The sequence below is a fragment of the Lycorma delicatula genome, chromosome 1, assembly GCF_047948215.1.
Source record: "Lycorma delicatula isolate Av1 chromosome 1, ASM4794821v1, whole genome shotgun sequence".
Classification (NCBI taxonomy): domain Eukaryota; kingdom Metazoa; phylum Arthropoda; class Insecta; order Hemiptera; family Fulgoridae; genus Lycorma; species Lycorma delicatula.
The window spans coordinates 306,193,268-306,215,152 of NC_134455.1; the positions used below are offsets into that span (position 1 = coordinate 306,193,268).

General features: G+C 27.7%; 1 protein-coding gene across 1 annotated transcript in view; it reads right to left on the bottom strand.

Annotated features, from left to right (window-relative positions):
• Positions 1-21,885, bottom strand: part of LOC142318339 (growth hormone secretagogue receptor type 1-like) — a 662,019-nt gene that overhangs the window by 407,842 nt on the left and 232,292 nt on the right. The window contains exons 2-3 of the mRNA XM_075354924.1: positions 18,960-19,321; positions 17,521-17,950 (exon numbers count right to left, since the gene is read on the bottom strand). Of these exons, the coding sequence (XP_075211039.1) occupies positions 17,521-17,872 (352 nt within the window). The 5' untranslated portion in view covers positions 17,873-17,950; positions 18,960-19,321. The remainder of the gene's footprint in view (positions 1-17,520; positions 17,951-18,959; positions 19,322-21,885) is intronic.

Sequence of the window (21,885 nt, forward strand, 5' to 3'; positions counted from 1 at the left end):
GTTGAAAGCCGTGTAAATATACATTTATAAGCCTTTGATGTAGTTTAAATCTCTGCTCGCCATGACGCTTCACCAATGGGCCATCATAGTTGACTGCGCAACAAGAGAAAGATTTAGAAGGAGTGATTCGTACAGCTGGCAATTGAGCAAGTTGTTGGTTTAAACTTTTTCCACCAAAGCGAAAACATTTCAAACACCTTTGAATAATGCATCGTATAATAACTCTCCCTCTGCGTATCTAATATTTTTCAAGTAAATTGTGATATAATTGAATAGCTCCATATAAAAGACATAAATTTTCGTTTTCGATTATTAATTTCGTTAGGTATGCGCTAGGCAGTAGGATAATTTCATGTTTATTGTTATAAGTTGGAGTTCTGAAGGGAACCACCAACATGTAACATGTCAGAATACTCTACAAATGGATCGAGAGAAAATAATTTACTTTGTTTATTAATTTGATGATCATTTTGTGTGTCATTGATTTCTAATCTAAAATATCTCAGTTGTGAAAGTCGTATGAAAACATTAAGTTTAACATTTAATTCTTTAGTAGTTAACGTGCCAATTATTGTTTCAGAGGAACCCGGATTAACTTTATGATTAAATGTTCGAATTAATTTAGAAAGTGACGAAATATTTTCAAAAAGATTTTAAAAGAATGTGGTAGTAAACGAGAGTTATGTATCTTTACTTTTCTCAAAATCACAATCAGGTGATAGAATAAATTCATTACACAAGAAGTTGTTGTTATCAGAAAAAACTATTGGGTATTGACATAAGCAACGAGGTCGGTGTCACTAAAAATTCGATTTTTACAGTTTTTCAGAAAGACAACCTGTAGACAGAATATCAGCAGCATTGTCGGATGAATTAATGCGATTCTATTTGGCATTAAAATTAAACTGTTGTATTTCTGAAACTCGATTGGAAATAAATACCTTCCACCTTGAAGATTCACTGTGAATCCAGTAAAGTGCTATCATAGAATCTGTATATAAATAAATTTCATTTATGTGAGTATTTAAGAACGTAATTACTTGATTAGCTAAACGGGTTAATAGCAAACAAGCGCATAATTTCAATCTTGATAGTGAAATTTGTTTGAGTGGTTATATTCTAGTTTTAAACAGTGAATATTAGACGAAAATTCTTCATAGGAATAAATAATTCCGACATACAAGTATATACACTTAACATAGCTCTTTAATGATGCATCAGCAAAGTCATGTTTGAAAAGAAATGATGGTAATATTTTTCTTAAATGCTCTATAAATAATAATATTGTTAGCTGAACTTAAGTCTTTATATATAATTTCATAGTGATGATAAATTATCAGGTAAGATGTCATCCCAATGACATTAAATTTCCCACAATTGTTCCTTGAAGTGTTTACATAAGAGTACTATATGTCTAACCAAACCCAAAGGATCATAAATACCAGCAATAATAAATAGAATATTTCTCTTGGTTAATACATAACCTGACTGTTTAGTAAATTGGACTGTCCATTTGTCTGAACTATTGTTCCATAATTCACTTAACGTGCGTATGTTCTCATCTGTACTTAATAAAATGTAATAGTTATCATTTGATGGTATCATATTTGAAATATTAGTGTATCATTTGAATAGTAGAAATCCATATTGATTTAACAAAATAAGTTATTTCTAACTTTAAACTCCTTAATACGTTTAAATTGCTACATCCTGTTATAAGGTCGTCGACATAGAAGTCATTTTATATAGTTTTACATGAGGGAAATTATCTTTGTTATCCTTTGAAATTTGAATAGGATGCCTAGTAGCTAGGAAAGATGCACTATTTTTACCCTAAATTACAGTTCTGAACGCTAGTATTTTATTTCGTCTTCAACGGGATCTCGCCATAAGATCCTTTACAGATTACTATTTTCTGAGATGAACAAAATTTGTCTAAACATTTTCTCTACGTCAGCTGTAATAACATTACTATGTAACCTGAATGTAAGGATTATCGAAGAGAAATATTGTTGGACAATAGGGCTGATATGTAATGTACCAATAAGAGACAAGTCGTTTAAAAATTCGGCAGATCCATCAAAAACAACTCCCATGTTAGATTATTTAGCTTGATCTCATAAGTTCCAGATGATGTAGTTAGTAAAATAAATTTGGCTCTGTTATTAACCATTCATGTAAGTTGAGTTCAGACATGGTTTTAAATATTAATGTATGAAGTCGGTTTACTTTGTTTTAGTGTATTTCGTTTTGCGAGAAGGGTTTCGATTTAGCTAGTTTTCTAAATCTAAAAATTTTTGTTTCGCAATATTTAGATAATTATCAAGCTACATCACCAGTTTACGTGGGAGTGTAACAATGAACCATCCATGTTCATTTCGACAAGTATTTTTTAAAAAATAGGATTCATAAATGTGATTTTCATACAACTTATTCGGCTTATCACACTCTTCAACTTTCCAGAAACTTTTAAAGAAGTTGAAGTAATAAAATTTTTTTAGAAATCTCGTAGAAGTAATAGTTTGACAGCTATTTTCTTAATTTTCCTAAATTAATTTTTGTTGGTTTCGCTTCTATTATTTTTTTTCTTCCCACTTTTTGATTCTTTTCATTTGCATTTCCATAAAATTCAGATGAAAGGATCAATGATATTCCTTCTTCTTAATATTAGAACATATAAAAGTCACGCGTGTTTGTGTCCCAAATATACACATGAAAATGTAAGGATGAAACTACATATTAAGGAAACAAATTCAAACAATATCAGAATTTTAATTAAATACTTATTTTGTTCAAACAATCCTTTTATTTCCTTGATTACATCAGAAAAATTGGGGATTTAAGTTTTTTTTTAATACTTTTTCAATTTCCTGAAAACAATAAAAATAAGATTTTTTTAATCCTTGAGGTTGGTCTAGTGGTAAACTCGTCTCGAAGTTCTCAGATTCAAATCCTAATAAAGTTAGTTGCTTTTGTTCGGATTTGAATACTAAATCAGTTTCTTTGATGGTGGGGTTACAGTTAACCGCACGTCTGAGAATTGGTCAGCCTGAGTTTGTTCAAGACTACACATTTACCGGTTCAGTTACATTAAACTGATAAGCCGCTAATGACTTTAATTTTTGATGCGATTATAGATAGAACTATTAAAAAAAAACCATTAAGACATAAAGACATAAAAACATTAATAAACATGAAAATGTATTCAAAAGATATTTTCATTTTTATTATTATTGTTATTATTAGCAATTTTATTATTAATTTTCCCAAAATTTGATCGGCTGAAAAAATAGTATAACTATAATTTTACGGGTATAGACATTTTTAAATTTTGATATGGTTAAGATATAAAATACATATTTTAAGTGAAATTAAAATGTACGTTCTTTATCTGTTTTAGAAAAAAGTTAAAAATAAATAAAAAAAGGAATTTTAAATAATATGTAAAATTGGCCTGTAGTCACAGCAAAAAGTTGTTGGCTAAGCGCTTAGGCAAGTTGTTTCAGCCGTATGAGATCCAAGAAGGTAACGAAGAGGAAATTAGTGAGTTCTTAATAGCCCGATTCCTTTATGCGCCCTTTGAGGCACTTTTCGAAGGTCGAGATAACACAAGTGAAGAGGATTGAGAACTTACGAAAGGCTCCAGGGATTGACTGCATTATGCATAAGATCTCTCACTACCGTCTAGAGCTACTTGTTACATACAGGAACTATTTAATGCAATCCTTAGTCAACTCACTACTCATTAAAATGGAAAATATTACAAATAACAATGAACGTGAAACCTGGAAAACCTTCGCAGGAAGTATCTGCGTGTAGGACTATAAGTCTACTACAAAATCTATCCAAAATGTTTGAGAAACTATTCCTGCGCAGATTATGGCCAGTGTTAGAAAGTGAAGGCGTGTTACCCGACTATCGTTTCAGCTTTTCAAGTGGTCAAACAACAGTAAAAAAAACCTATAGAAGAAGAAGCTATATATTCCATAGTGGAAGAAGTCCACTAGTGTTTTCGTCAGGTGTCTAGAAGAGAAAAAGTATTGTTCAGCGTTCTTTTTGGACCTAGAACAAGCATTTGACAAAGTGTGGTTACCTGGTCTTCTTTTAGAATTAAAATCGTGCCTACCACAACCATATTATTTAATCCTATGCGGCTATCTGGATGGTCGCTTCTCACGAGTTAATTACAATCAAAAGATGTCTAAATTTTTCGACAATAACTTAGGAGTTTTGCAAGGCTCATTTCTGGAACCGGTTCTGTTCCTGGTCTACACTGCTGATTTATCTAATCCAGACATTGTCACAGTTGGGGTATATGTAGGTGACAGGGCTATCTAGGCGGTTGACGATAGCTCGAATATAGTCTCGTAGAGATTATAATCTGCACTGGATACCATCAGTGTTTGGCAGCGTAAATGGAGAGTAAATCCGACAAATTCCAGCCACGTAACGTTCGCAATGAGAAAAAAAGATTGTCCATAAGTTAATTTAAAGGATGCCAAAATACCTCATGCCAGTAAGTTAAAGTATCGGGTTTTTACCTAGGTCGCTATTTAACTTGGAGAAATCATGTAAGAGAGAAAAGGAAGTTGCTTGACATTAAGTTTAAAAAGATCTTGATTTGAATCTTGTTGTTTACAAAAAGTATCCAACAAGATTTTGCTTTACAAGGTTTTTTTGAAGCCGGTATGGACTTACGGAATTTAACTCTGCGGCACAATCAGTAACAGTTATGTGAAGATCATTCAACGGTTCCAGAATAAAATACTTTGGAACACAACACAATCGCCGTGGTTCGCGAGGAATACTGAGATCCACGATTACGTAAGCATTCCATACGTTCGACAAGTTGAACACCTAGTTTAAGATATGTGTCCAGGCTGGAGAAGTATCTATTCATCTAGCTTTGAATTTACTACACAAAAGTTAGGTCGTTGGGAGGCTGAAAAGACTGAAAAGATGTGCTCGATCTGATTGATGGACCTTATGATGTTATGTTTGTTGAAGGTAACAGTTTTTGTAATTATTTTTGTTTTATTTTGTATTATTCAAATTTATGTGTGCTCACGTTTATTCTCTGTCTATGGTTACTTTAGAGTTAATAATTCATTTATTGTTCTATTTAAAGTTTTGTTTTATTTATTTTGTTCTATTTACGTATCCGGCTTGATTAATCGAGTAATGTCATATAACTATCTTCAAAGGCACTACCAAAATTATGTTATTTCATAGTTACTAGTATTCTTGTATTTATCATATTAATTGATTTTGTACCTTAGGATTATCATTGGATGATCCTCTTTCAAGTTATATTCTGACAGCTTCACTATAAAAGCAGTAAACAAGATTGAAAGGTGTAAAGCAGATTGTAAATAAAAGAATTTAGCAAAAACAAAAAATATGTAAAATTGTTTATTTCAACACTTTTCTAAATCGGAATTATTATCTTTAGTTTCTTAAAATAATTTTTAAAAAACAAAAAAATTCACACAAGTTATATCTCTATAATCAGAATGAATTTGTTAGTTTTTAAACCGTCAGTTTTTTATGCATTTACAAAGAAATAGTTAGTTATTCATCTCAATAGAAATAACGATTTCAAAGGATTCTTCTCGGCTTGTTAGAAATACTTAGTAAATTAACCTCCAAAAAAATATGACTATTACAACACTGAATTCATTTATACCCTGCAGAAACACCAACACCTTTATAACAACGCCTGCGCCGAATCAATAAATTCTAATCTTCAAGTAATAAGTCGTCCGCTAATTTTTCTTTCTGAATTTTTATTTCGTAGTAGTATTGTAATTAGTGACTAAAGAAAAAATAGTAGTGTTCTTAAACAGAATAAAGTAGAACATGAACGACAATTTGTATTAAAATGTAGTCGCTGAATTTGAATTTAATGTAATTTTTAGAAATTTATGTTAGCTGTAAAGGTAATAATTTCTTAACGAAATACACTTCATTAAAATAATTCGCTTTACAAATCTGTATGACATTATAAATATTACTATAAATTATATTTCAGGAAACAAGCACGATATTTAAATAATTTTCCCTTGAAATTCTTTTTGAATAATAATAATAATAATATTATTATTATTATTATTATTATTATTATTATTATTATTATTATTATTATTTCTTGAAATTTAAGAAAAACATAATTGTTATACATTATGAATAAAATTCTTTCATTTGTATTTAATATTCGATATGCAATGAATGATCTTGAACAGTTTTATTAAAACAGTTGCTTTATCAACTAATATATTTTAATCTAGCTTTATATTTTAAGAGCACCAAATATTTATTTTTGTATATAAAATAGGTATTAAATATTACAATAATCAAACTAGTACACAGCAAAATCTATTATTAATTTTAATTAGATATTACAAAATTTAAACAAAAATTTACCTGAATGAAAAAACAAACGAATAAATTTTTGTAAATAAATTTTGTTTAAAATATCAATAATATGAAAAGATAAAAAAAATTTTGGTTGGGAATGTATTCTTACAAGCAAATTTTTATTTCCACAATAAAATCAAATATATTTGTGATTTTTTTTTTTAGTTTTTGCAATTTCTTGTAAAACAAATAATAAGATGTTTTTCACAATTCAAGAAATGATTGTAAAAATAAATGATTTCGAAATAAATGATATTTCTTTTATACACTTATATTAATTAATATTATGACGAGAAAAATAATTAATTATAATTTTAGAGAAGACTTCACATTGCGGTCTGTGTTTGACAGATCTTTTTAAGCGTCAAAGAAAATGAACAACTAGAAATTGACGTTACACCCTTTCAATTACTATTCAGTTTGGAAGAAGTAGAAAAATATGCAAAACACTTATGAGAAAGTACCCTCGACTTCAACAAAAACATTTTTTTTGCATAACTAAGGAAATCAAGAATAGATACACCTGAAAACTACAGAACTATAAGTTTAAAATCGTATGATTTAAAGTTATTTACCGGGATAACTTATAAAAACATAAATCAAGAAGAAAAAGGTGTGTTAGAAAGTCAATACTAATTTACATGAAAACGAAAAGCAATTATAACCCTTAATTAATTTTAGAAGTAGATTGAAGAAAATCGAAGTTATTCTTGTATTTTTATATCTTCTAAAAGCTTTCAGTAATTAAAATAAAATTGAAGACTTTGTAAGAGTCAGAAAACTAAGATTAACATATAGAGAAAGATGAGTAATATATAGTAATTGCAATAATCTAAGAATCAGTAGATATAATAAGAGTAGAAAATAAGGAGAGAAAAGCAGCAATAAAGAAAGAAGACAAATGAGATAAGGATACAACCTGTCTCTTTATTGCTTATTAAAAATATAAAAAAATATTAATAAAAGAAAATTTTGACATCAGAGTAACAGTCTCAATACAATAAATAGCAATGTAAAACTCGTTGATGATATTGTAGCTTTTGATGAAACTAGCAATGAGTTAAAAAAGTGATTTAGATTTATTACTGGAAGAAGAAATTCATTTTAGATGTAAACAAAAGAAAACTATTCCACGAAATGATACAAAGTTACATAATCAGAAATCAAATACTAAAATAGAACGCAATACACTAGAATTTGCATAATTTTTACGTAAGTAAAATTACAAAGATTGACGAAGTAAAGGAAACATCAAAAGTAAACTTTTACTAAAAAGGAACAGAAAAGAAATCTGTTAGTATCAGAAATCGATTTTTTAATTTAAAAAAAAAAACGTAAAAATATGTGCAAGTTATGACAGCATAAAATGGAAGTTTAAAACCACATACAACAAAGGTTTTGAAGATGTAAATATTACAGGAAGATACTGTAAATGAAGCTTTTTCGAGAACAAAATAAAGAGATTTTAAAGAAAACTGAAGAGTAGAAAGGTTTGGAGAAGAATCTTGTAAAAAAATAAAATAAAAATTTCATCAGCAGTATATTTAGGATCTAGGATTAGTAAATTTGGTTCTAAAATCAATAAGAGATGAAAAAAATGGAAAAATATATAAATATGATAACTGAATGCTTAAAATGTCATTACATGTTAGTATAGTATTTTATACTAAAACACTGGTTCAGAAAAGTAAGGAATTGAGAAGTGCATCAAACCAGTCAAATGACTAAAGATCCCTAAAATAAAATTAAGTAATTTTTTTTGTTTTTAGATGCTGATCTTTTTTTGGTTAATCATGTCTGATTATTGAAAACAAAAAAAAACAAAATTGTTTATTTTATATAAAATTTTATGAATTAAAAATATCTTTAGTGCATTTTCGTATTATGTCATTTATTTTCGTATTTTCATTATAAATTTTAAAAATTACTTTTCTTTTTTGAATATAAAATAAAAAAATTGTTGAATAGGACGTACGTCTAAAAATTGGATTCGTTTAAACACAAAATTAAAATTTATGTTAGGTGCCGTATGTTAGTAGACAGACAACTTGACAAGAAATATACGCGATTACTGAAACTCGTATTGCCATCCCCAAGAAAGAATTATGATTCCAGACTAAAGTAATTAAAGAATAAAGTGTTTTTCCGCTATTTTCTTCTCTGTAAGTGAAATACAGAGTCGTATATCGCTAAGCCAAGACCGCAAATTTCCTGGAGATATTTAGCTCTACAACTAAATTTTTGACTCTGTTCATCATACGAATTGGCTGTATAATTGATAATCATTGCTATCAGAGAAAGTAACTCTAATTAATACCACTTTTACCTCGGTTTTACGTACATCACAACCGTTATGAAATTGCTACAAATAATGTTAGCAATAAATTACGGCATTCGTTTTATCTAGAAAAAAATACATTAATTGTCTCTATTATTGAAAATATACACATATTTTAAAAAAGCTGCAGAAAATAAGACAGAAAGAAGCTATGGTAAATAAGTTTTGTGTTTTTACGCTTCCTTAAACTACAATAGAAGTATAATATATGAAACTATTGTTCAACTTTAGTTTGTGGTGTGTGCGTGTGAGAACATTCATATGCGTAAATTTATCTGAATTGCAGTATTTGCATTATTGTGTTTGACAATGACACGACTTTTTGCATAGTAACGTTATTAAACCATTTCCATTCACGTATCTGTTTATACTTACATACAACGCCAAGAAAAAAATATATATAAACACACAATAAACTCCCCATAAACACAAACATACACATGCATCTATTAAACAAAGAAGGAATTGAAAACAAGAAATAAAGGATTTCAAAAGAAAGAATTCTTTAGCGTATTCGAGAATTTGGAATAAGTTTGTCTTTTTCCTTTCTCCGTATAATCAAAACATTCTTTCTTCTTTAACATGACCCTACAAAAACGAAATCATGACTGTGGAATAATGTAAGACCGGAAGCGGTTTCTTCTTTGCAAAAGCACGCTCCGGTTCTTTATGTTGCAAATCGGCTGTGGCAAGATGAATCGGATGTAGGCTATTTATGCTTCATGCGATGAATGAATGGCAGCGAGCTGGAATAGTTTTCGCGCTTTGGCAAATGTCCTGTTCCACTTTTATCAACATTAATACTATAAGGTTATTACCTGAACTGTATCATATATATATTTACATTATTTCAGACTGTTCTGTTCATAAAGTTTATATCGATTTCGATGAAAAATATGTCTGATGCAATTACGTTATATAGTTAGTAATTAAGAAATAAATATGATTTCCTGTAACATATATATTGAAAAAAAAATCAAATAGCATATATAGTGAAATAAATTGAAATTAAATTACATTGTTTTAATTCAAAACTATTCATGACATATGGATTTTTTATTACTTTTTACATATGAACTAAATGTTTACTTTTTAAATAACTCACATTTAATGACACTTATGTATATGACATATATTTAATGACATTTATATATATGTCCAACCAGTTTTCCAGCTACTGCCGTCTCTGATTTGCTACCGATTTGCCAGGCCTGTCGTAGCTGCATATGTAGTGCATTTAAGTGTAAATGTTGTAAATGTACCGCCTATAAACATGCAGTCTGGAACAGACTCAGATCGACCACTCCTGAGACGTGTGGTTAATTGAAACCTAATCACCAAAGAACACCAGTATCCAGTCTAACATTCAAATCAATATAAAAGCAACAACATTTACAAGGATTCGAACCTTAGAACACTCGACTTCGAACGAAAATCAGTTGATTTTGCCATGACAAGTTTAGACACTAGACTAACTCGGCGGGTTAGTTTAGTTTATATATATATATATATATATATATATATATATATATATATATATATATACACAGACACACATACACAAGTATATTTTTTATTTTTTGAGTAAAATCATTACAATGGATATCTATTAAAATTACTGATCTGGTTATTTCGTCTATCAAATAATCAGATGCATTTAAATTTTTTATCTTTCGTTCCGTTCTCATTACAGAAAAGTTTCATTAAGTGGATTCCTATACAAATTATAAACTTGTAAAAGAATAATTAATAACTGATTACATATTTATTAATTATAATACAAGAGGCTCTTGAAAGTAAAGTTTCTTTTATTATAAAAGTGTTTAAAATGGATACAATATACTTCTTTTATATATATATATGTATATATATATATTAACTATAATAACTTAATTTTGTTAACTTTAGCGGACATCTGCACATGTCAAGTGTGTCATCTTCACATGTTAAGTGCGTTATTGTTAGCCACCGCTAACAATAACGCACTTATTTTAGCGATTAAGGAGCTTCAATGTAACTTCATCATACTCCTTTCCAATCCATTTATTCAGTGCTTGATAGGTTCTTTCAATTATTTTACATCACGAATCGCTTCCATCCAAAAATTGTATTTAGGATTTGGTTGGAGTAAATGCTGAATTGTTAAGTAGTTAAGTAAAAATCTTCCATCTTAATTATCCTGTAAACGAAATATCAGAGCTGCTAAATGTAGACGGCCATTATCATGCGATCACACAATGAATTTCGTAACAAAAAAAGTAAAAAATCTGGATATCGTGATCTATCTTCCAGAGTGTTTCTCAATAATTTAATGCAGTAATTATGGTAGTTTATATTATCACTCAATATACAATCAGTGGGATACAAACCTATCCCAAAAGTTATTAGGATGATCATTTAAGCGTTTCTAATCACTCCATACTAATATCAAACATTTCTTTCACTCAAAAAATATGAAACGATCAAAGAATGAAATTTTTAATTATTTTTTTTTTTTAAGTAAAATTTTTAATATTTTATATCTATCAATTTAAAAATGTTACAAAAATTAACTTAAATTAAGTGACATGTGCAAGACAATAATAAAAAGGACACGTTCTAGTATTAAAATACAGGATACGTTCTAGTATTAAGATCAATTATGATCTTTTATTCATAAAACATCTTCTTATTCAGAAGATCGCAAGAGGATACACAGAAGATTTTAAATGTAAATAAGGAAAGTAAAATTTACTTCCAGTTTGAATAGTTAAACATTTCCAACCATGATCTCTGGTACTGTAAAGATCGATACTGTAACGATCTGGTACTGTACAAATCGAACTAACCTTAGTATCGATATTTTTTTCTGATTTAATTTCCCTCAAAGCTTTATTTATTTTTAACTAGATTCAAAAATTCACAGATACTTATTTATTTGTTAGATTTAATTAACGATCATTTTCTACAGAATATCATCGGCTTAACTAGTAAAGTAAAACCGCTGATCTATTATATGGGCTTCAGTACGTAACTAATTAGTGTAACAAAAAAAATTAAAATAAATAAATAATACCCCTGATAATAAAATAAAACGGATAAAAAAATTAATGAGAATATACTGCTAAATATATGCCGTAAACAACTAACTTCTTGTTTAGAAAAACAAATACATTCACAAACTCCTCTTTAATAAACACTCACCTATCAGCATAAACTTATGCGCAGAAACATGAAAATTAAATATGAGTGGAATATAAAGCTATTTTCTTTTTATTGATATCACTTTATAACGAACCTGTGTTAAAAAAATAAATAAAAACAAGGTAGAAAATAATTTGCTGAAATGAACTTCTGTAAACTACCTCTTATATTATGATGTTATTATATTTAATTGTAACTTTTCTTTAGCTTGTAATTTCACGTTGTGACTATACAGATAATAAACTACATGTAAAAAATAAATTTAATCAAGTTTTTTAATATCAGCCTACGCGAATCAAAAGAATCAAATCTAGCTAATCCTAATTTTATAACCTGGAAACGTTAGAACCTCTTTCGTTTTGCAACCCTTTCTACCTACTTATCTGCCTACCTACAGTTCATTCTACTCATTTAGCTCTATAATTGTGGTTTGTCTTCACTCATTCGCTATTTTCTCTAAGGTCGAGTTTAAATATTGACCATGTAAAATGAAAATCTCCATTTTATTTTTTTAGTCGGTCGCCTTTTAGCATTACACGTGTCAAGGATGGCAAATATTTGGTTGTCATGGGGATTAGAAGTTGAATTCTTTGGGTGAATTTCTCCCGTCTATTAACATTAACCTACTTTGTTTCTTAAAAAGAGGCACCCCAATAACGAAGCTTGTTTTTTAGTCTTCACTCGTTTAAAGGGTAATTAGATTGTTCTATCCTTAGGGGTTACATCGTCCTTGTTAATTTCTCTTTCTGATCACGATCACCAAAATTTGTTCTTTTACGTAAAAAAATATAATCTATTAGTAAACTGAAATGACTTAGCCTCTATATAGTTGGTAATTTTTAAGTTTAAAACCTTGAAGTTTCTTAATATTAAGTAACAATTAAAAATTTTAATATTAGTGAATCTAATAACTAAAAAAAAAAGAACACTGAAATAGAAGAAAAAATTAACTAAGGCCTTAGAGAAATAAAATATTACAGTAAATAATTTGATTTTTAAATCATATAAAAAACAGGAGATAAATATTAAAAATTAAAAAACATGACTGCCAAAAAAAAAATATCGCTGACAAACATTGCTTTTTTAATACAGAATAATTAGTAATAGAATAATTAAAGAGCGTACGGATGACAATTTTGTATATGGTATAATTTTGTTTTCAAGTTTTTTAAATTATTAAGTTTTTTAGCCTATGCCACTTCCGTTAAAGGATTCCAACGTGGGATCATACACCTAGATCGGTTCAGCCGTAGAGCTGCTACGGTGAAACAAACATATATTCATACACCTTAAATACATTACACTCCTTTTTGGGCAGTTTTGTAATAAATTATTAGTGTATAAATACAGTATGTATTTTTTTAAAGTAAATTAAAAATAATTTAATTTTTCAAAGATCTCTAAATTTATTGTACCTACCAAAAAAAGCTGTTTTTAATTTTTTGAATTCCTAAGATTTTTTGTTAAGTTTGTTGTTTATAAAAGGTGATTTTTTGTTTTTTTGTTTTTTATGAACTTTATTAAATCAATTTTCTCAAAATAAATTTCATACATGTTTTGATAATAAAATTTACACATTAGTTTTTTAACAAAGTTAGGTTACTTCAAACCTCAAAAATGTTTTTCGTCATTAAATTTTCCTGTTTTACTTTGGATATCATGAAAACTAAGGTAGATCCATTTTTGGGATCTGATTCATTCGATTTTTCATGTTAAAAAACATTAAGTTTACCCCTAATATACTGAAATTTTACCGGTAAACTGAAATCTGCTCGAAATTTTTTGCTAGCCGTAACTCAATAACAAAGCGTTTTCAGAGATAGGTTTTTATGAACTTTTTTCCTTATTTAAGCTCTAGAAACAGTTTCCAGATTACTTCCCTTTGCTTTTGAATCACTTGGGTATACCGATATACAAATTTATATAGCCTATGACATTCCAGGTAACGTAAGGATTCCAACACGGGATCATACATCTAAATCGGTTCAGCCGTTGGGCTGCTACGGTAGAACAAACATAAATATACACTAAATACAATACACTCCTTTTTTAGCAGTCGTGTGAAAATATATTGTGAGGAATTAAACGCGTTTCTTACTTGTTTCCTTATAATACATATTTAAGATTCCATTATTATAAATTAAATAAATGGAAATAGTGTAATAAAAACAATTCATTAGAAAGAAAAAGATAAGAATTTTTTTTAATTTAAATCTTCTAAAAAAAAAAATAAAAGTTTGATTTTTAGTTTTAAAAATCTTATGTTCTTAAATGTGCATATTTTTCAATATAAATATTTTTATACACGTATGTATTTTAATTGTTGGATTAGAAAGTAAATTTTTCACCCTCTTGAAGTTAATTACACGATTCATACTTTTCTTATACTTTTAGTTAAAAATTTTCTTTTTCATACAAAAAAAGTAAAATTTTTAAAAATATTTATGGGTAGTAGAAAAAAGTTATTAACTACAGCCCAATTTTAGTACGGGGATATTTCTTCCTGTTATGTTGGTAGCCTTTAAATTTTGATTAACAAAGCTGACGTTATTCACAGTTACCATCAGGACAAGCGTGTTATTTCTGATATTTCAATCTCTTCTACAGGTCTTTTTCCCAAAAAAAAGACTTTTATGTAACATTTTATTTTTAAAAAAATTATATTTATAATTTTCAGACATTTTATTTAACTTAAAATTCCTGGTAGTTTCTTCAAGTTCGGAAAAATAAAATGGTACTAAAGATTTAAAATAAAAAGATATAAATTACGTTTAAAAAATTAACTCTAATATTTAAATACGTATTATTTAGACTGTTAAAAACACTTGACTTACACGTTAAATTTTATCATTCTTGTTTAGTTCATTTTTCATTAGTTAGAGTATAAGAACACTAATTAAAAACAGCCTAAAAATTAACCACAATTTTTAATTTATTGAATCTCTATATTTGTTTTAAATATTGAATTATATTGCTGTACATAAGTTATTACTGACAGTATTATAAGGTGTTAGGTTCTACGCTTCAATTTATTATGCCGATATTATTTGTCATTACTTAGAGGTAGTGACGGTCACGTGAAGAACAGAGATCTACTTTTCATGCCTGAACGGAAAGATCATACTCTGACTGTTTAAAGTAAATATGATTTTTATGAAGACATTTATTTTTAAATCCTACTGAATTCATAAATTTATTTCTATACGGAATTTTTTAGGATACAACTTAATTAATTTTTTGTATTTTACAATCCAGTATTACTTTATCATTATCAGGTTTGTGTACTCGATTTTTTCAATTCCTTTTTTTAAATAGAACACATACTGCCATATATAATCTTGCTTAGAGAAAATCTTATTTTTATAAATTTATTTTACTTTCATATTTTTCTAAAATTTTATTTAAAAACAATTTTATAATGCTATAGCTTTTAAATAACTAAGTTAATCAATAGCTACTTGGTGTGCATAAATGAAATAAAAAGTATATTTAACCTTGTTATATGAAATAACTGCATAAAATTCATAAATTATTTCTTACTGTATATTGCATTTTTCTCCCTGAAATTTGAATGATGTAAAAAGGAAACAAACAGAGTAATACATGCATTTAACTTGGAAATACAACGTTTCAAATTACAATAAGACAGTACATAAAAGAGCTGCAGGAAGGAAAGCCAATAATTTTTTCTTCAGTAAGACGGCTTACAAGAGTACAAGACTAGACATTATTAAATAAAACATTATTTTTACTTTAAAAATAAGAATAGTACGCGCGCGCATACACACACACACGCACACACACACACACACACACACACACACACACACACACACACACACACACACACACACACACACACACACACACACACACACACACACACACACACACACACACATACACACACACATATATATATATATATATATATATATATATATATATTTATAAACTAAAAATGTAGGCTATTATAAAAAAAAAAACATAAAAAAATAGCCCATATTTAAAAATTAAATAGGCTGGTAAAATATTTAAATACAATAAAACTAGACGCACAGCTGATGTTTTCAGGATTGCTAATAATATGCATTAGTACACAATTATCAGTCGGAAAGTATAGATATAAAGCATAAATGTTTCTGAATTAAAAATATTAATTAATATAAGTTTGTACAAATGCTATAACTACTTTTAATTTAATTTAAATGTTATAAAATTTTCCGTTTTCGTGGATATTCGTTTACGTTAGTAATTCTCAAAAAAACTATCCTCAGCGGATTTTCTATGTTACCTTATTGTAGTGTTTCTATATTAAAGTAATATATGAAATTACAGCTTTTTAGAACTTTTAGTGTGGATCTAAATGCATTATTAAAACCATTTATTTATATTTTTTTTATAATTCAAAAAATTCCCCATCACAATTTGAATTGTAAAATAGTTTGATGTAAATTTTTATTGATAGAACCAAAAAAGAAAAGAGTACTGTTGTTCAAAATATGTGTTAACATATTTAACTGATGATTATTAGGAAAAAAATAAAACAATTGAGATTTTATTTGAATTTTTTTCACCTCCTAAATTTAGCATAATAAAAATAAAACAGAGGATTTTGAAATATTTCTGAAATTTTCTCCAAAACTTTTGTGATTGTAAAATAAATTTTACAGACGTTAAGAGATCTAAAAGAAGTTAAAAAATGTAATTTATTTAATTTTCGTAGTTTAAAAATTTGTTTTATGTATTACTGACTTTATTTTCATGTTATAATGTAAGTTTATGGGTACATTTGCTCTCTGTTCAAGATTTTTATGTTTAGAGTAGGTTTTTCATACGTTTATGCTATATAATATTTTTTATGTTAAACTTGATCACATAAATTAAGTAATAAGTGAATAAATTAGTTAAATAAAATAATTTCCTATTGGAATTTAGATTAATTTTATTTTTAGAGTATTTAGGTAAATATTAATATAAAATTTATTTATCATTATTAAAAACGTTGTAATTGTAACGGTGGTAAGAAAAAACGTACGTACAAATAAACAAAACCTAGAGTTTTATATAAAAAAAATTAAAAAACTAATTATTTCTCTTAGATGTTTAATTATAATACCATATTTTATTTCTACGTACCTGTATTGTAATGTTTTAGTACATTTATAACTAGTATAATTGCATTTCAAGCCCTCCCAGTTCAAGAACATTTGTAGAATATTACTACAAATACAATATTAAGAAAGTTATAACTTCTTTTTTTTAATACTCTATTTGCTATATTTTAAAACTTCTATTTACTAAATTCTCAATTAATCAGTCACGTGACTGGAAGTTTCTTTGGATCAGACTTCTCCCTTCATATTTTGACTTTTAACCTCTGCTCTTATACAGAACTGGTTTCTGAATTAAGAGAAATTTTTACGAAAGAAAAATTATTATTACAAATGCATTGATTCCATAATATTATGGTTTAGAGGGATCATCATTCACAGGGGTAAATATACAGAAAGCTTGTTTTACTATATAAGCATTTATCATGCAACTTACAACCTAAATATGTAAAAAAACATCAAACTTACACATTTCTTCTCCTAAAACCCAAGTCTCTGGTCTGGAATTGATTTCGACGAGGACGGTGGGTGTACAGACTAGAAGAACCATGATATCTGCGATGCTTAAATTCATCAGGAAAATATTTGTAGAATTTCTCATGTCTTTAGTTTTTAGTATTACTATAGGAACCATTATATTTCCAACTAATCCGATCCCTAATATCACTATGCAGAATACCATGGACGTAGTCTTGATGTAACTAGGGAACACTGGTATTTCAGATATGTTGTATTCGATGCTATAGTTCCCCAGCAGACTATGATTCAAACTGTAGAGACTTACACTGCTGTTCAACTCCGAAGCCAATGCAGAAATCATAAGGGAATTTTTACTACAAGTCTTCAACACTGCACTACTTGCTTTAAATATTCTTTTTAAGATTCACTCATTTTTTAACTAAAAAAAAAAAATAAAAGATTAAATAAAACATCAGAAAAACGCACTAAAATTTCACGAAAGGTTTAGAACTATATATATACAAATGAATAACGTGTACTTTGTTTTTTTTAATTTGCATTTAAAGTTAAATAATACAATAATTATAATTTTTAGGGATTAATTGTTATATACTTTACTTTGCTACTCTTTAAATAAATAAACTAGGCGGTTAATGTCCCTAAATAATTCTTCTTCTAATAATTTATCTAAAGTTTGGATCAAGTTAATTTTTTTCTGTTTAAATGTAAATTGAAAATATTATTGTAATTATTATTCAATTTTTCTAAAAATTAATTTATATTTAAAACTAAATGAAAATTAATTTAAAAAATTATTCTAAGATATTTTATATTTACGAAAGAACCAGTCACGTCACTGGTTTTAAAGAAAAGTATTTAGTGGATGAGAGATTTTCCCCTGAATTTCTCTATAAAGGATATTTTTTTTTATAAAATAGAACAATCCTTAAATGAATTTATATTTTATAGATAAAACTAATTCGAATTATCAAAACATACCCTAATTTTCTCTTTCTTTTAAATTTGCTTTTTGGAAGAGCCAGAAATTGTAACAATGGATTTAATCAATTTTTTTGTTATGAATGAACAGTCATTATCAACTAAGATTATTACCCCGATGGAGATTGGTAGCGTATGAAAAGATGCCATACCTGACCGGGATTCGAACCTGGGACCTCCGCACGAAATTCCGAGAAGCAACTACTCAGCCACGGAGGCGGTGAATTTAAATTAAATTTTTGTTTAAATCTTAAAATTTAATTAAAATTTTTATTTAATTTTAATTTTAATTTAATCTAATTTAAATTTTAAAATTTAATATTTATTTGTTAGAAATTATAATAGTAAATGGAATCAATAATAACTATTCATAGTTTTAAAAAACCAAGTTTCAGTATAGCTTTATTACATAAAAAACTATTAAAAATTGTATGGCTTAATTAACTTACTCATATGTAAGGTTTATAAACAGACTTTCGAAGAGATCATTCTATTTCTTTACAGCAATTTAATATTTCCAAATGTTCCGATATTGAAAATTTTAATTGATGGGTTACGAATAAGAATGACAACACCAGGTATTCTTTCATCCTGGAATGTCATTAACTAAATGCACACGTAATCAATTTGATCATGTAGGAGCTAAAACACAAGGTCCATTGCGATACTGATGAACTGCATTGAATGGGAGGCGATTCCTCCCTTTTACGGCGAGATACATTTTCCTAATTCAAGCAGTTAGAAGGACGACAAAAATTATTGCCGTCTAAACCTCTTTTTACGTTAAATGTAGTCAAAAGCGGCACCACTCCTGAAACAAAAGAAAAATGTATTCTTTTAGAATTATCTGGTAAAGTTAAAAATTAACAATTAACAAAACTAAAAAATGAAAGAACTCTTTAATAAGTATATAATGACCAAATTCACTTCAAGTCTTAACTTATTTCGTAGTTAAATTTAGGTAAGAGGAGTTTTTTGTTCGTAATTGAGTTTAAATTTCTTCAATTATTCCTGATGCTATATATAACGCGAATGATAATTAATAATTTTTTACGGTAAAAAAGGAAAGAATTTTTTTTAAAAATATATAAGATTAATAGAGGCTGTAATTCACATTATAGAGGTTAAGTTATCCAAATTCAGCACGTTGATATTTTAATTAGATAGCATTTCTTTTTTTATTATATTTTTTTTGTCAGCTATATCTAAAAAAAGAAAGTTATTAATGAAATTCTAATCACATGTAAATATTAAAAAATTAAAGCTGAATTTTTACATTATCTAATTATTGTAATAAAAATAAAATCAAAGCCTAAGGCGACAACGATTGTTAACGTCTATATACCTACAAGTGCCCATGATAATGATGAGGAAAAAATTACACACATAAAAGGGGATGAAAATTTAATAATAGTTGGAGATTGGAATACAAGTATCGGAAAAGGCAGGAAAGGAAATATTGTGGATGAATACAGGCTAAGCAAAAGGAATAAAAGAGGGGCCAGACTTATTGAGTTTTGCACGAACTATAATTTAGTAATTGCCAACACCCAGTTTGAAAATCATAATAGAAGAATATACACGTGGAAAAATCCTGGTGATACTACAAAGTATCAGATAGATTATATCGCGGGTAAACAAAGATTTAGAAATCAACTGCTCGACTGCTAAGCATATCCTGAAGCAAACCTTGATAACGACCATAATCAAGTGATAATGAAATGCAAATGAAGAAAGAAGCATTTGGAAAAATATAGTTAAAAGAAGAGACAGCCTTGTAGGCCACATATTAAGGCATCCTGGAATAGTCTCTTTGATATTGGGGGACAGGTAGGTGGGAATAATTTTGCAGGCAGGCAACGTTTGGAATATGTAAAACAAATTATTAAGGATGTAGGATGTAGTGGATGTTCCGAAATGAAACGACTGGCACTAGATAGGGGATCTTGGAGAGCTGCATCAAACCAGTCAAATGACTGAAGACAGAAAAGCGTTATCTAATTCATTTCTAATACTTCATTGAATCGATACATTTTTATATCATTATTCTATTCGAAATAGTTCAAGAAAATCCTAAAATAATAAAAAGGGGGAAAATATCAAGATTAAATTTCTAAGAATTTAGAAAAATGTGTACAATAATTATTAACAAGCAATTGAAATAATATTATTTGTAAATTTTAAATAGATATTTCGAGCTAGTGCAGGCGAATTATAGTAAAATTTTTAAACAAATAATTAATCTGGGCACTGTCCGAAAGAGAATTTGTCCACAATAGCAAGGCTATTTAAGAGTTATAGTATTTTCCTCTGGTCAATGTTTAAACAAGCAGTCTTTTTAAAAGATTTTTCGTTACAGAATTTTTACCCCATCGAAATAATGAATAAGGTCTATGACTTTAAATTATCATAAACATTTTTTTATTTAACTTACTTAACAAATATAATAAGTTTTTAAATTTAAAATAAAATTATGGCTCCTAACTGAAATTTTTGTACCAGAAAAATAGTCGAAAACTGAAAAACCATTGTTCTAAAAGTATTTCAAAGCTAGAGAGCTCAATGAGAAAAGATTAGTTACTACAATAATTGTCAGGTGTATTTTTAGAATCGCACACGAAAAAGTGTGTGTACGCATTTCGCACACGTAACTGAGTTTAGGTGAAAATAGTAAAAAAGGAGGTATTATTCGTTATTTTTTCAATCTTTGAAGACAACTTCAGCCATAAAACGAAATTGCTTAGTTTAATAGTAAATATATTCAGCAATAAAAAACCATCCTTTATTTTTTTATCCTTATTAAGAAGCGAATTATTAAACTTCAAACTCATCGGAAAAGATAAACCGCTACTATTTAAGTTATAAAATATGTATGAGTTAACATTAAATAAGTTTTTGTAAACTTTTTTAATATTACCATACTATTCGTTGAGAAAAGTGAGACTATACCTGAAAAGACTAATTTTTGTATTATTATTATTATCCTTGTTTTTACTATTATTACATTTTATTTTTCAGTTATTAATATATCTCTGACTCAACTTCCGCCCCAACTACCTTAAAAAAACTGAATAAAAAAAATCTCCGATAAAGAAATAGAATTTAAATATCAAACTGTATATGAGACAAGAACGAAATAACTCAAACCGCTTTTTCTTGAAATGCATCTCACTACAACTCCCAGCTGTAAAGGAACTTTCTACATTTCACATATCCATCACAATAACTCTCTTGTGAATAATAATGTTTTTACAGTACAATAGCCTCTACTCTGGTTATAAACTTCGGTGATAAAATAAATATATATATATATATACGTTCGTATAAAACAAATATTAAAGTAGAAATATGTATAAAACAAATATTAACGTAGAA